This window comes from Myxocyprinus asiaticus, chromosome 13 (assembly GCF_019703515.2).
Source record: "Myxocyprinus asiaticus isolate MX2 ecotype Aquarium Trade chromosome 13, UBuf_Myxa_2, whole genome shotgun sequence".
Taxonomy (NCBI): Eukaryota; Metazoa; Chordata; class Actinopteri; order Cypriniformes; family Catostomidae; genus Myxocyprinus; species Myxocyprinus asiaticus.
Genome location: NC_059356.1, coordinates 25,961,200 through 25,973,490, shown reverse-complemented (window position 1 = coordinate 25,973,490; position 12,291 = coordinate 25,961,200). Strand labels below are relative to the sequence as shown.

Genomic DNA, 12,291 nt, shown 5'->3' with positions numbered 1-12,291 from the left:
TAAGTAATACATGGCACAATTAATCTAAAGGGGATAGTAAGGGGGGATGGTGGTTTTACAAAGGGGATGATTTTTGGTATTTCTTGCAACAAGGAGGATGGCATCCCCTCACATCCCCCCTCAACTCGAGCCCTGACTAAAGCCTATTGGTTATTTAAAAAAAAGACAAGCCCTTCGATGTGTCCTGGGCAAACTTCCAGTATCAATAGGAAATATGTCAACACAGGAAAGAAAACTGCACTCGTAAAGTGATTTCATGGGTTCTTGAGCTTAATTTATACTAAAAGTGACAATGCAAACATTTGTTAATGCATAATGAGAGCCAGTTTCCAACTTGTCGACACCAACCATCAAGTCGTGCAAGAAATATCAAATCAAACTGTTTGATTTTTTTAATTTTTATACCTAATCTTGTGTGTGGAGCAAGGATGTGCACCCCATATGTTGATCCTCACCTCACCTCTGATTTCACTGAAGTCAGCAGCCTCACTTAATTTTCCTAATCCAAATGAGGTTATATGGGTGGCAGCTTTCCAACAACTTCATTTTGAGCCTGACAGGCAAACTCATTATAACTGATGACTGAAGCATATTTTCTAATGAGCTCCAATGCAATTTTGAGCAACTGAAAATTAAGCGGCAGTATTCCTGGCTTCATCTCGCTGTTTTCACTGAGTTGCCCGGAAAGAACGATAAAGCAGGATGGAGGATCGTAAAGGAGTTTCATAATGTTCCCATTAACAATTCATTAACAATTTATACACAATAAAAACCAAAATATTTATACAGATTAATGCACCGAACCTCAATACTGTGTCACATAAGATTACAAGCTGACACAAAGGAAGTTCATGTAGTAATGATGTTATATACTGTACAGATAAAATTTATGGGCATGTTTTATGGACTCTGGCTATTTTGGAAGTTGAGTGCGAGCAGTTGTACAGCTTAAGTGTTGTTATGGCTCCATGCATGCATTTACCTTGCAGGTGTTGTCTGGAGTGTTTTACTGAGAATCTCTTTTTTTGTCTTTTCACAGGTGCAACTCATCCATTATAATCAGGACTTGTATTTAAATTACAGTGATGCTGCCAGGAGTCCTAATGGAATTGCAGTTGTTTCTATTTTCATGAAGGTTAGTAAGCTCAGGTGCTTGGTAACCTTCATTAATTATTAAACCAATTTTTTTAAACGATTCTTACCAGTTTGTTCTGGTCCTAGATGCTGCCGTGCTAAAATAAATGGTATAGTAACATCTATAACTTGAAATGCCTGTTCATCTGTGTATATCAATTCAGCAAATATGGAATAACGTTCTGTATTTGTTTACATGCGGAAGGATGAAGTTTGCTGAAGTTAATAAAATAGCAATTTAATATTTTAATGTTATGGTTTGGTTCTCCCTATAATTAATATTCTGTCATCATTTACTCTACCTCATGTTTTTCCAAACTCGTATGACTTTCTTCTGTGCTGTCAGTCCCTAAATTTCTGCCTAACATCTACTTTTTGTTAGGGTTTGGTACAGCATAAGAATGAGTAAATAATGATCAAAGTTTCATTTTTGGGTGAACTATCCCATTCATATTTTTTATTGTGTAGAAGCCATTTTATTAAAGCAATAAGGCACTCAAGGCCTACTATATTGTGAAAATAGTCACGGCTTAAGGGGTTGCAGACACTGCAACAGCTTTTAGACGTGACTATATTCACAATATAGTATGGCCTCTCATATCTTATTGTGTAATTAAATTATGCTTAACAGTTCAATAGTGCAGGTACATTAAAGGGCTATTTCACCCAATAATTTTAATTCTCTCATTATTTACTCACCCTCATGATATCCGAGGTGTGTATGACTTTCTTTCTTCACCAGAACACATTTGAAGAAAAATATAAAAATATCTTGGCTCAACTGGTCCTTAAAATGCAAGTGAATGGAGATTTCTCTTTTGAAGCTCCAAAAATCATAGACAGTCAGCCAAACATAATCCATGTGACACCAGCTGTTAAATTCACATCTTCTAAAGTGACACGATCACTTTTGGTGGGAAAATATAAATATTTAAGTACTTTTTAACTCTAAATCATGCTTCTGGTCAGGAGCGGTACACACGTGTGATTTAATCACATTGGCATTTGAAACACGTGAGAATTGACATGCGTCACAGCCGGAAGAGCAGCGCTGTTTACAAGTGAGAAGGAGGAATGCTGTACAGTAGCTTGGTTGGTTTTGGTTTAGATCGGTATTTATCTGTTTCATTACTCGCAATGGTGCGTTTGTGTGCTCATCCTGGATGTCTAAACCGAGAAAAGAATGTGAGATTTCGTCTGTATCATGGCAACGGGAATATGTCACACAAGAGACCACATGATCACCCTCACGTGAAACCTAACGGAAGCGATGGTTTATAGTTAAAAGGTACTTAAATATTGATCTTTTTTGCACCAAAAGCTATCATGTCACTTTAGAAGACATTAATTTAACCGCTGGTGTCGTATGGATTACGTTTATGCTGACTGTCTGTGATTTTTGAAGCTTCAAAAGAGACATCTCCATTCACTTGCATTTTAAGGACCTGCTGAGCTAAGATATTTTTCTATTTTTCTTCAAATGTGTTCTGGTGAAGAAAGAAAGTCATACACATCTGGGATATCATGAGGGTGAGTAAATAATGAGAGAATTAAAAGTTTTAGGTGAACTATCCCTTTAACATAAATATGTATATTAGTGATCGACCGATATGGTTTTTTTATGGCCGATGCCGATAACCAGAGAGCAGGGTGGCCAATAGGCCGATACAATGCCGATATATCACACAATTTAATATAGTAAATTAAATCAACATAAAATTGCTAAAAAATGAATAAACTCTTATTTAGCACTATATTTACTCAATTTCACACAAAACTTTAACTTTGTAAAAAATAATATAAAAAATGATATTGTATTTTAAATGTTAGCAGTTTCTTCTTATTTTTGTTTAGTCATAAAATATTAGTAATTTATTTGCACATGTATTTGCACATAGAAATTGTTAATATATTAGGAAGAAGGAAATAACAGTACACACAGTAGTCCAGCAACCATGCATGGCGTGTCCGTGTTAGCAATCACATTTTCTAAAAAAAAATACAGAATCAAACCAATTCTACATACAGTGCATAGTGAATAGGACATTTACTCATAGCACATGTGAAGCGTTTTTACTTTGAAGTTGCGCTCATGCGGATCCAGCACGAGCAACAATATCCTGAGAGTTTAAATGGCCTGGATCGCCTGCTTGGATTGCCATGGCTGACCATCATGATTTGTGAATCAGAGGAACTTTTGATCCTGATCCTGAACTTTTGATTCTGGCTGATAGAATACGTGCTTCAGAGGATGATATTAGTTGACTGCTCGACGGGAATAAAACGCTGGATTTTTGTGAGGTTTGTGAATTACATCTTTTTAAATTAGATATCTACATATTTGCAGATGGTATATAATAGAAGTTTTATTGATATTTGCCTTTTATCATTAGAAAAGTAAGTTAAAATTGACAGGGGACTGCTGAGGAGAGGCTGATAGAATATGTGCTTTAGAGACAAAATATATGAGCGCTCCACAGGATGCTGGATCTGCTCAGGTTTTGTGAGGTTTGTTTATTACATCTGTTTAAACAAGATATGTGCATATTTGCAGACGGTATATGATATTAGTTACAGAGAACTGTTGAGAAGAGAGAGGGATAATGAAACAGGCGAGCACATTAACACTATGAGCTCAAATGTGTCTGCCATGGCTCTGATATGCAGACCATTTAAATGACACTGTGTTGCACACCGGTCTATTATTGTAGTAACACGATGGCACGTAACAACAAAACAAACCGTGACTGGTCGTTTACATGTCTCAGTCGCTTCACAAGCAAGCAGGCGATTCTCAGCGTGCTCAAGAAACAAATCGGCCAAATGGGAAAATTTGCCTATAATTCAAAAATGCAGAATATCAGCTGATTAGGGGCCTGGGTAGCTCAGCGAGTATTGACGCTGGCTACCACCCCTGTTCGAATCCAGGGTGTGCTGAGTGACTCCAGCCAGGTCTCCTAAGCAACCAAATTGGCCTGGTTGCTAGGGAGGGTAAAGTCACATGGGGTAACCTCCTCGTGGTCGCGATTAGTGGTTCTCGCTCTCAATGGGGCGCATGGTAAGTTGTGCGTTGATCGCGGAGAATAGCATGAGCTTCCACATGTTGTGAGTCTCTGAGGTGTCATGCACAGCAAGCCACATGATGAGATGCATGGATTGACAAGTGAGACTTGTCCTCTACAACCCAGAATGAGGCGAGTAACTGCGCCACCATGAGGACCTAGTAAGTAGTGGGAATTGGGCATGCCAAATTGGGGAGAAAAGGGGATAAAAAAAAAGAATATCAGCTGATTTATCATCCTCAGCGATATATCGGTTAACCACAAATGTATATTAAAGGAATGTTCTGGGTTCAATACAAGTTAAGCTTAATCGACAGCATTTGTGGCATAATGTTGATTAACACAAAAATGTATTTAGACTCATCCCTCCTTTTCTTTATAAAAAGCAAAAATGGCACTGTTATACAGTTACAGTGAGGCACTTACAATAGAAGTAAATCTGGCCAATTTTTGGAGGGTTTAAAGGCAGAAATGTGAAGCTTATAATTTTATAAAAGCACTTAAATTAATTCTTCTGTTAAAACTCATGTATTATTTGAGCTGTAAAGTTGTTTAAATTGTAATTTTGACAGTCATTTCAAGGTTTTAGGGTTTGTTGATGTTACATCGTCATGGTAACAAAGTTGTAAAATTGGCTATAGCGTTACACAGAAAATGTTAGTAAGTGATGTTATCACACTAAAATCATGTTAACACACATATTGTTTATGTCTTGTGGCTATACTTTTGAAAAAGTGAGTATTTTTACGTTCAAAAATTGGCCCCCATTCACTTCCATTGTAAGTGCCTAACTGTAACCCAGATTTTTGCTTTTTTTTTTTTAAGAAAAAGAGGGGCAAGTCAAAATTATTTTGTGAGGTAATCAGTATTATGCCACAAATGCTGTCGATTAAGCTTAACGTGTATTGAACCCAGAACATTTCTTTAATTAACATTTCTAACAGTTTGAATGTACATTAATTAACAATCTGTTGAGCATTATATGTTAGTGCTATTAATGAAAGTTATCATAAAATGTTGCCAAACTATTTTGCATTCTGCTTTCCTAATGCTTCATATAACTGAATATTTGTAGAGTCTCTGTAATGTTGTGTCTTTGGACTTTTGTTATGGAATTTCATTTTGAAGCCATGTTTTTGGTTCTTGTCTTGTCTCTGTTCTCTATATTTCCCTTGATTGCTCCCTGGTGTGTCTCATTTACTCAATTAGTCTTTGTGAGTATAATCCACTGATGTTCTCTTTGTCGGTTCAGGTCCTTCTTGGATGTAGTAGTTTGTGTAGTGCTTAAGTGTATATTGTGTTTTCCAGGTTCTAGTGATCCTTGCGTTTCTTTTGAACTTATAATTAAAAGCTTGCATTCAGATCCATGTTTTCTCATTCTTATCTTCATCTCTAAAAACTTTGCAGGCATAGAGGTGTGTTCCTGATCACATCAGTAAGAATTAAAAAATGATTGATGAAGTCTGTAAAATCATTCAGGTCATCTGGTCATGTTTTGTTTATTGACCACATTTGTTCTCTATGGATATTGTGATGTAGATTCCCCAGCATTTAACCTGTCATATGACTCAAAATGCTGCGGGAGTTGCTCCCTGATGGTGTGAGTCGTGACTATTTTGTAAATTGCCAGGGTTTCAGATGAAAGGATGCAGTGTTGTTCACCACCACCCCCCCCCCCCTTTCATGAGACCACTTGGATGAAAGACATACATCTTCAATAAATGGGGTGGGGGAACATGTCCAAATGTACCAGAAACAAAGATTAACCTTTAAAACCTGAAGCTAAAATAGGTAGTTTTAAGATATTTTGGTTTTTTTTACTGTAAAATTCTAAAACAATGTGCTATCTTCATGTGCAAGGTATCCTTTTTTTCAGAAAACAAATGGCTTTCAATATATTACAGTTATTGACCATTACTGTGTGTGGTGAGTTTGTAATTAGAATTTAAATAAACAGAAATTCAAAAAACTGGAATGGATTTTACTGTTTTTTAATCAGAAACAATCTGAAAACACATGAACCAAACAATCAAACACTTCAAACTTGAAAATTTAACTGTAATAAATATGGACCAATAATGAAAGGCAGTATGTTGAAGGTCATGTGTCCAACGTCTCCTATTAAAGTTAAATGTGCATACTCAACTATAAGTAAGTCATTTGTAGTAGGTTTATTTCCCTGAAAGTATAAACACTGTGGCTATGTAGCGCTATCAAAGCATTTCTGTGTGTTTGAAGGTACGGCCACTCTAGGCTTTGAGCATGTGAAATTACTTTGGACAATGCAACACTGCAAACCCTATGGCTGTAGCTTTAAAGTTTGTATTCTTAGTATTGAGCCAAGAGAGTTCAGTCTATGATGTGTAAATCTTTTATTGGTCAAACATATTTTCCCAATAAGCATGAACATGTCAAAATTTTCTAAACTTTGGTACATAGCATACAAAACTTCTTTGCATGAGCTCATGCTTCCACTCTCCTTCGTTCTTATGCTTATGAATGGAAGTGAATGGAGGTGTGACCTCACCTTTAAAATCCCTATACCAGCCTGACACAGTAACACTGGCTCAAACAATGGTGAGTTTGGGGTGGCACCTGTTTTGTTGACTAATGGACGACAGGAAGTGTTCTGAAAACCTGTGTAAAAACAGTCATTATTTTTTGTATGTTGTCTGTTTGGTGATGCTAGTAGTGTGGAAATTACACACTTGAAACCTTTAAAGCATATGTCATTTCTGAGTTTTGTGATTAATGATTTCAACAAAACCATGTTTTATTAAACTGTGCCTTTATATTAGATGTCTGCATTGAAAAATGCGTTACCTGCAATTGTTACTTAAAAATACAAAATAAATAATTTTAAGGGTTAGATCAGTTTTTATTTCTTTTACTTTATTTATAAAAAAAAAAAAAAGGGTTACACCAAGCATGTTACAAATGTTACACTAATCTATTCAGGTCGATTCAGTGATGTCAAATAATATTTTTGATGTGAATAAAACTAGTTAATTTATATATTATCACTTATCACCTGATTTGTTTTAGTGAACATTTTTTCAGTGTGATGTGTATAATGTTTTCTTTTAAATGTGGCTCTACTTTTCAGATTTCAGAGCCTACAAATTCATTTTTAAACCGTATGCTGAGCAGAGAAACCATTACAAGGATTACATATAAATGTAAGTGTCCACAAATATCCGTGTACTACTTCCTAACTTTAATAATGCCATATGGTCTGGAGCCTGGGGAGGTCTTAATGTCTTTTGTATGCTCTTGAAAATTTTAAAAGTTATGTTTCTTAAAAAATTGTTGAAAGAAATGTGACTGAAAATTGCCACCAATTCAAGATTTAATTTAAGAGTTTGCCACGGTCTGAGTTTGAAAAATTGCCTCTATAATAAAGGGCTTAGTAACTTAATTTAAAAAAGACTAAAATACTCCTAGCTCTCTATTACCATCTTGTGGGCATTTTTTGTTAGGAAGTTCAATTTTATCCTCTGCATTGAAACATGATCAAAACATGATCTAAAACTAATAATCCTGATAAAGGAATGTAGGAATGTATTAAGACATCTTAGAGTGATGATATCCTTTTGATCCATTATTGCAATTGTCTGTAATGCATTGTTTGTTTTATACTGTTTCTTCAGATGATGCATACTTACTGATGGGGCTCAATATTGATGAGCTATATCCAGAAACCTCCCGTTTTATTACGTATGAGGGCTCGATAACTATTCCACCGTGCCTTGAGACAGCCACCTGGATCTTAATGAACAAGCCAATATACATCTCACAGATAGAGGTAAAAGTGCATTGGTCAAATATTCAAACACTGTAAATTATTTTTGGATGTTCATTTTAACCGGTTTACTTTTTGAATATTGTCTGGTTTTGAACTGAACATTGTTTCACTGATAAATAATTGTATTTGTATGTTTCACCCTGCCTTCTGCACATTGTATTATTCTATACATTGCATACTTTGTCAATACCATACTTAATTACTTTTTTACTGAACATGTTATATATACACACATATATTGTCACGAAATGCTAACAAGCGTGAAGAGGAGAGGACCCAAACGCATGATGACGAAAATGGAATTTTATTGAAAATAACACAAAACTCACGATGGAGAGAAAACCAAAAAAAATATAATAACAAAACTGAACTTCCTGAAAACGGAAATAAAAATTCACAACGGAGAGGCAAAGGCAAATACAAAACTAACAGACAAAGATCAATCTCGAACTACAAGAGGGTGGGGGAAACCAGGACAGGGCGGAGCGGGCGGAGCTGGCAGAACAGTCCAGGGTGGAGCAGACCAAGGGGGGGAAGTGGGGGAAACCAAGGATGTGACTCCATGTTAGGGGTGGGGTCAATTGGCCTGGCAGGAGGCTTCAGATAGAGGGTGGGGTCAGGCGGTCTGGAAGGAGGGTATGGGTCAGGGGTGGGGTCCGGTGGCCTGGGAGGGGGGTACAGGTAGGGGGTGGGGTCCGGTGGCCTGGGAGGAGGGTACAGGTAAGGGGCAGGGTCCGGTGGCCTGGGAGGCGACTTGAGGAACCGAGTGGGAATGAGATCAGGCAGCCTCGGGACAGGAGTATGGTCCGGTAGGGGCTCTGGGATAGGAGCGGGGTCAAACTGGGCAGCCACGGCTGACAAGGGACCAGACTGGGTGGTGGCCGCTGGCAAGGGTCGGACTGGGTGGCGGCCGCTGGGAGAAGCATGGAGACATGAGCAGCCCAAACACACAGGAGGGCGGTAGCCAGGCAAGAGATGGTAAGCTCAACTGGCATACCGATCTCCTTGACAAGGACGGGAAGAACTGCTGAGAGGGGAATGGCCTCCATGGCCGAGGGCACTGGCAGTGGAACGACCTCTGAGTACGCTGCGGTGAGCTCAGCTGATTCCTCTAGGAGCACTGCAGCAGGATCGGCAAACTCCTCCAGGCATTCAACGGTGGGCTTAACTGCTTCCTGGGGAAAAACTGGGTAAACTGAGGCAGTGCCGTTCTTCCTCCTTCTCCATTTATGGATCATCAGAGGACTGGGGCTCTGATTAATTGAGAGTGTGTGAGTGTTAAATGAGGGAGGCTGCCCATATTCCGGAGTTATCCACTCCTTAAGGTGGTGAACATAACCCACAATCTCCCAAAAAGAAAGAAACCCCAGCCTTCCCATCTCCCAGGATTGAGAGGGTCCTTAAGGCAGTTGTTAGTTGTTGTCAGCCTCACTGAGATCCAGCTCATCTGCTGCAATGAAGAATTTGCAGGCGAAATCTCTAACATCACCCTCCCCTTCAAGAAGGGAATAGAGCTGGTTGAGCTGGACCAACTGCTGGTTGCTGGAACTTTGCTGGCTGGGAGATGGGAAGAGGAAGATGCCCATTGTCTCTGCTGGGTCTAAAACTGGCCAGTCATTCCGTCACGAAAACACTAACAAGTGTGAAGAGGAGAGGACCCAAATGCAAGAGGATGAATATGGACTTTTATTGAAAACACAAAACAGAAACAAAAACTCTCACAATGGAGAGACAAAGGCAAATACAAAACTAACAGACAAAGATCAATCTCAACTGAACTACAAGACTGCAGAAAAACACGATTAGACAGACTTGGCAACAAACTGGCACAAGACTGAGCACACAGGGAGAATAAATAGGGAGAGAAATCAGGAGAAATACCAGGGAACACAGCTGGGACAATAAACTAATAATCAAACATGTAACAAGGCAAACAAGAGGGCGGGTATAACTAAAGACAAGACAGACACAAATGCACAAGGAAATGAAAACACACAAAACCAAGTGCATTCACAAAACAAGAGACAAAGCACAAGTGCCTGGTCTCAGCCACAGAGTAAATAAACCAAACCAACCAAAGTGGCTGAATCCAGACACAAGATATAAATCAGACATAGAACACGTACATGTCATGGCTCCGCCACAAATGGGAAAAAACTAATAAGGGCAGAACCCTGACATACATATTCACTTAAATATTGTGAAGGATCTAATTTGGTGGACAATGGAGTAGTCAGGAGACAGCAAACAGTTAAGATGAGTATTTCTTTCCTCCACACAGTCAGGTCAAGAGATCCCCGAATTTTCCACTTCTTAATAAGTGAGAAATTAACAATTACAAGGCCTATAGTGAAAAGAATACCATCCCCACTGTGAAGCATGATGGTAGCTCACTGATGTTTTGGGGGAGTGTGAGCTCTAAAGGCACAGGGAATCTTGTGAAAATTGATGGCAAGATAAATGCAGCATGTAATCAGAAAATACTGGCAGACAATGACCCTAAAACAGAAAAACGGCTCTCAGTGGCCAACTCAAACAGGGCTCATAGAACTATATACAGTTGTGCTCAAAAGTTTGCATACCCTGGCAGAAATTGTGAAATTTTGGCATTGATTTTGAAAATATGACTGAACATGTCTTTTATTTAAGGATAGTGATCATATGAAGCCATTTATCATCACATAGTTGTTTGGCTCCTTTTTAAATCATAATGATTAAAGAAATCACCCAAATGGCCCTGATCAAAAGTTTACATACCCTTGAATGTTTGGCCTTGTTACAGACACACAAGGTGACACACACAGATTTAAATGGCAATTAAAGGTTAATTTCCCACACCTGTGGCTTTTAAAATTGCAATTAGTGTCTGTGTATAAATAGTCAATGAGTTTGTTAGCTCTCACGTGGATGCACTGAGCAGGCTAGATACTGAGCCATGGGGAGCAGAAAAGAACTGTCAAAAGACCTGCATAACAAGGTAATGGAACTTTATAAAGATGGAAAAGGATATAAAAAGATATCCAAAGCCTTGAAAATGCCAGTCAGTGGCAGTGTTCAATTACTTATTAAGAAGTGGAAAATCTGGGGATCTCTTGATACCAAGCCAAGGTCAGGTAGACCAAGAAAGATTTCAGCCACAACTGCCAGAAGAATTGTTCGGGATACAAAGAAAAACCCACAGGTAACCTCAGGAGAAATACAGGCTGCTCTGGAAAAAGAAGGTGTGGTTGTTTCAAGGAGCACAATACGACGATACTTGAAGAAAAATGGGCTGCATGGTCGAGTTGCCAGAAAGAAGCCTTTACTGCAACAATGCCACAAAAAAGCCCGGTTACAATATGCCCGACAACACCTTGACACACCTCACAGCTTCTGGCACACTGTAATTTGGAGTGACGAGACCAAAATAGAGCTTTATGGTTACAACCATAAGCGCTATGTTTGGAGAGGGGTCAACAAGGCCTATAGTGAAAAGAATACCATCCCCACTGTGAAGCATGATGGTAGCTCACTGATGTTTTGGGGGTGTGTGAGCTCTAAAGGCACGGGGAATCTTGTGAAAATTGATGGCAAGATGAATGCAGCATGTAATCAGAAAATACTGGCAGACAATTTGCATTCTTCTGCACGAAAGCTGCGGATGGGACGCTCTTGGACTTTCCAGCATGACAATGACCCTAAGCACAAGGCCAAGTTGACCCTCCAGTGGTTACAGCAGAAAAAGGTGAAGGTTCTGGAGTGACCATCACAGTCTCCTGACCTTAATGTCATCGAGCCACTCGGGGGAGATCTCAAACGTGCGGTTCATGCAAGACGACCAAAGACTCTGCATGACCTGGAGGCATTTTGCCAAGACGAATGGGCAGCTATACCACCTGCAAGAATTTGGGGCCTCATAGACAACTATTACAAAAGACTGCTCGCTGTCATTGATGCTAAAGGGGGCAATACACAGTATTAAGAACTTTGGGTATGCAGACTTTTGAACAGGGGTCATTTCATTTTTTTCTTTTGTTGCCATGTTTTGTTTTATGATTGTGCAAATCTGTTATAACCTACAGTTGAATATGAATCATATAGAACCCATAAGAAATAAAAGAAATGTGTTTTGCCTGCTCACTCATGTTTTCTTTAAAAATTGTACATATATTACCAATTCTCCAAGGGTATGCATCTTTTGAGCACAACTCTAAATGCAGTCTCTGGATATCGCTGCCAGTCATTCAGACACCAGTTCCTTTGCCACTCTCTCTCCCACTCTGACACTCTGGCATGCCTTATCAGGTCTCC

At 38.9% G+C, this 12,291-nt stretch overlaps 1 protein-coding gene across 2 annotated transcripts in view; it reads left to right on the top strand.

Moving 5' to 3' along the window:
- The window catches only part of LOC127451034 (carbonic anhydrase-related protein 10-like), a 35,884-nt gene that overhangs the window by 18,812 nt on the left and 4,781 nt on the right, over positions 1-12,291 (top strand). For both annotated transcript variants that reach the window (XM_051715517.1, XM_051715518.1), the window contains exons 5-7: positions 1,040-1,135; positions 7,303-7,375; positions 7,847-8,001. In XM_051715517.1, coding sequence (XP_051571477.1) covers positions 1,040-1,135; positions 7,303-7,375; positions 7,847-8,001 — 324 coding nt within the window. The remainder of the gene's footprint in view (positions 1-1,039; positions 1,136-7,302; positions 7,376-7,846; positions 8,002-12,291) is intronic.